Genomic DNA, 2,978 nt, shown 5'->3' on the forward strand with positions numbered 1-2,978 from the left:
CAAAGTAATTTTATAAAATTTACTGCAATATTAATATAATGCAATGAAACTAAATATTAATAATAGGAGATAGGATGAGAGAGAGAGAGAAAGGGGCAGAGAGAGAGGAAAAGATTTTTAAAATTAATTTTTAAAAATAAATCCGTTCTAAAAATAATTCATAATATAAAATCAATTTAGAAATTAATTCATATAATTAAAGTAGTTTTTAAAGAAGAAACGGGTTCTAAACCGGTTTTAAATTAAATTAGAATTGTTTAAAATAAATGATTCAGTTCATTAACCGTTTAATACAATTCAATTCAGATTAGTGATATGGTTCAATTTACCATATTTTTCCACATCCCTATTATGTAAACTTCAAAAACACAATGTATATTTATGCATAACTATGATATGTGAAGTAGCTCTTGAGAATAGAATAACTTAGAACAAGACAACTAGAAGTTAATATGATAAAATTTCTCCCTAACATAATGCAAAATAAAATACTCTAGCTTAACTTTTGTAATTATTTCTACTAGAAATTAACAAGTGATCGAAAAACTTGACCAGGTTGCCAATTACTTGGAATCACATTCTCAATTACAATGCTCTTCATACTTCCATTTCCACTCTCTGTGAGTCTAATAGAAAATGGAGTTTCCAATTGTGTACCTAAGTTCAAAGCCCATCTTGCACCCCATGATCGTTGCATTGAAAGCCATTGATTTGATTGGTTTATTTCCACTTGTACAATATCACCAATTCCATTTTCATATTCTATTTCAGTAGCAAAATAGTATGGATTTGCTCCACTATCAATAATAAAGGCTATTGAATTTCCAAAAGAGCATGCAACCCTACAAACAAGTTGAAAAATATAAAATAAATCAGAGCTGCATAGTTCATGATTTACGAAATCTTGACGAACATAATAATAAAAAATTTAAAAATTATTTCTTGTCACACGCATTAATTATTTTTAGAATATTACCTTTGGAATTGAATATTAATTTTTCCAGCATTGCGAAGATTATCGGCATTGCCAGAACTTGCAATGGAACCAAATGCAGTTCCACTTAGATCAAAATGGGCTGATTCAACACATTCAGGACATTCATCAGTTATCATCACAGTCACAGCATTTCCTGAGCATGCATTATTTTCTATGCATTTCACCTAAAAAATAATGGGACATTCAATAATAAATAAATAAATAAATAAATTGCAATATATTATTTTAATTAAGTTTAATATTTATTGTAAGTAATATTTTGTATGAAAATATATAATTTTTTCCATAACAAATATAATCATGTTAATTGATTTCTTAAATGATACTGATTTTTTTATTGCAGCATAATTATAGTCACACATAATATATTCTAGACATTATTTTATAAGAAAATCTAATAATTTATTTTTTTATTTGACTTTTTAAAAAAAATATTATAACATATAATTATATAAATAAGCAAGAGTGTTGCATGAACCTCATAACAAGCACCACATCCTACTCCTTTAAGAAAAAGAGATGGACCTCCAGCTGATATCATTCTAGAAAGTGGAGGTTTCTCTACACTATCAGTATATCCACAAGCACCACCTACACACAAAAATGACAAATATTTAAACGTATATTTTAGTCTAATAAAAATATTGATGATATTTTATAAGAGTATGCATAAAGATAAATCAAGAAAAAAATGAACAACTTACTTTGCTAAAAATAAACTATAAACAAAAAATAATATATTAAAAGTTATATATTAAATTAAAAATTAAAATCAAATACATCAATTCTCACCATCCGATCCTGCACCATTGGGAGGTCCATACCATGTAGCTATTGCCCCTTGCCATTGATTATTATCATTTTGAATTTGTGAAACATTAAACAATTTTCGGTTAAGGCAGTAACAAGGGTTTACTATAAAAGAATAAACTACTATAAGAGAAAAGAGACAACCAAGAAAAATGTCCATGATGTGATTTGTTAAAAGATCAAGATAGAGATTGATGATTTTTTTATCATGCCATTTGTTACTATGTACATATATAGTAATTGTAGTTAAAGAAAATATTTTTATATATGGTAATTTGTTTTAATTTTCGATTTTTTTAATAAATGTTATATCAAACATTTCTCATATTTCTCATTCTTTTAATATGCATAATCACATACATTTAGCTTTTTTTTTTAAAGGGATCACATAAATTTTTTAATTAGATTTCATTAAAAGACATTTCATTAAATATGGATTTTCTATACATTTGAAAATTACAAAAAAATAATGGAGATCCATTATGGTCCATCACAAAAATTACACAACTTAAATTACTCCTTCACAAAAAATATTCGATTTAATCCCTTACAAAATTTAACCGAACCATATTAGTCTTTCTGTTAATATTTTTTTAAACTGGTTTTTTTCATATTTAAACTGTGACTGGACTGCCACGTTGGCTTTTATTTTTTATTTTTTAAATACTAAATTAATTTTTAATTATAATTTCATTTTTAAACAATTCTGATTTAATAATATCCAAAAATCCAAAATTATTTCTTATAATGAATCGAATCTAAGTCTTTTAAACAATATACAACTAGACAAATCAATTTATATGGTTTATATTCTTAATAATAAATACTTAACTTAATAATTTAGAACAAACATTTACTTATTTCAAATAACACACAGATAAATATTTACTAATTTCAAATCATACACCAAAAACCTTTTTGAACTTTTTGAACTTATCACATTCACCAAAACATTTACTTCTCAAGGTACGTTTCTCCCCTTTTTGAACTTTTTCAGATTATCACATTCCTGCAAAACTATCAGAGACAAAACCTTGTAATTTTTGTTAGGAATGTTGAGACTTAAGCCCAGCAACTGATATAATAAATCAATTCAGATGAAAGACACACAAAAGATGAAGGAAGAAATTTCATTGATAAATCAGAGTGTTTACAATCAGATGCAATGGAC

At 25.7% G+C, this 2,978-nt stretch overlaps 1 protein-coding gene across 1 annotated transcript; it reads right to left on the minus strand.

The window, feature by feature from the left end:
• Positions 1-520: 520 nt before the first annotated feature.
• On the minus strand, positions 521-1,967 carry LOC131604348 (putative expansin-B2). The gene is made up of 4 exons (XM_058876793.1): positions 1,790-1,967; positions 1,476-1,588; positions 977-1,161; positions 521-842 (listed from the first exon to the last, which is right to left on the minus strand). Exons 1-4 carry the CDS (start codon positions 1,965-1,967, stop codon positions 521-523), a joined length of 798 nt encoding a protein of 265 aa, XP_058732776.1.
• Between the last annotated feature and the right edge of the window lie 1,011 nt (positions 1,968-2,978).

Source organism: Vicia villosa, linkage group LG5, assembly GCF_029867415.1.
Source record: "Vicia villosa cultivar HV-30 ecotype Madison, WI linkage group LG5, Vvil1.0, whole genome shotgun sequence".
Lineage (NCBI taxonomy): Eukaryota > Viridiplantae > Streptophyta > Magnoliopsida > Fabales > Fabaceae > Vicia > Vicia villosa.

Bases quoted from the DNA above. Each gene is read 5' to 3' on its own strand.
- LOC131604348 (XM_058876793.1), bottom strand. From the start codon at position 1,967: ATGGACATTTTTCTTGGTTGTCTCTTTTCTCTTATAGTAGTTTATTCT. The intron at 1,162-1,475 runs GTTCATGCAACA...ATTATTTTTTAG, and splicing joins GATGTGGTGCTTGTTATGAG to GTGAAATGCATAGAAAATAA. The intron at 843-976 runs GTAATATTCTAA...ACTTGTTTGTAG, and splicing joins ATTAATATTCAATTCCAAAG to GGTTGCATGCTCTTTTGGAA.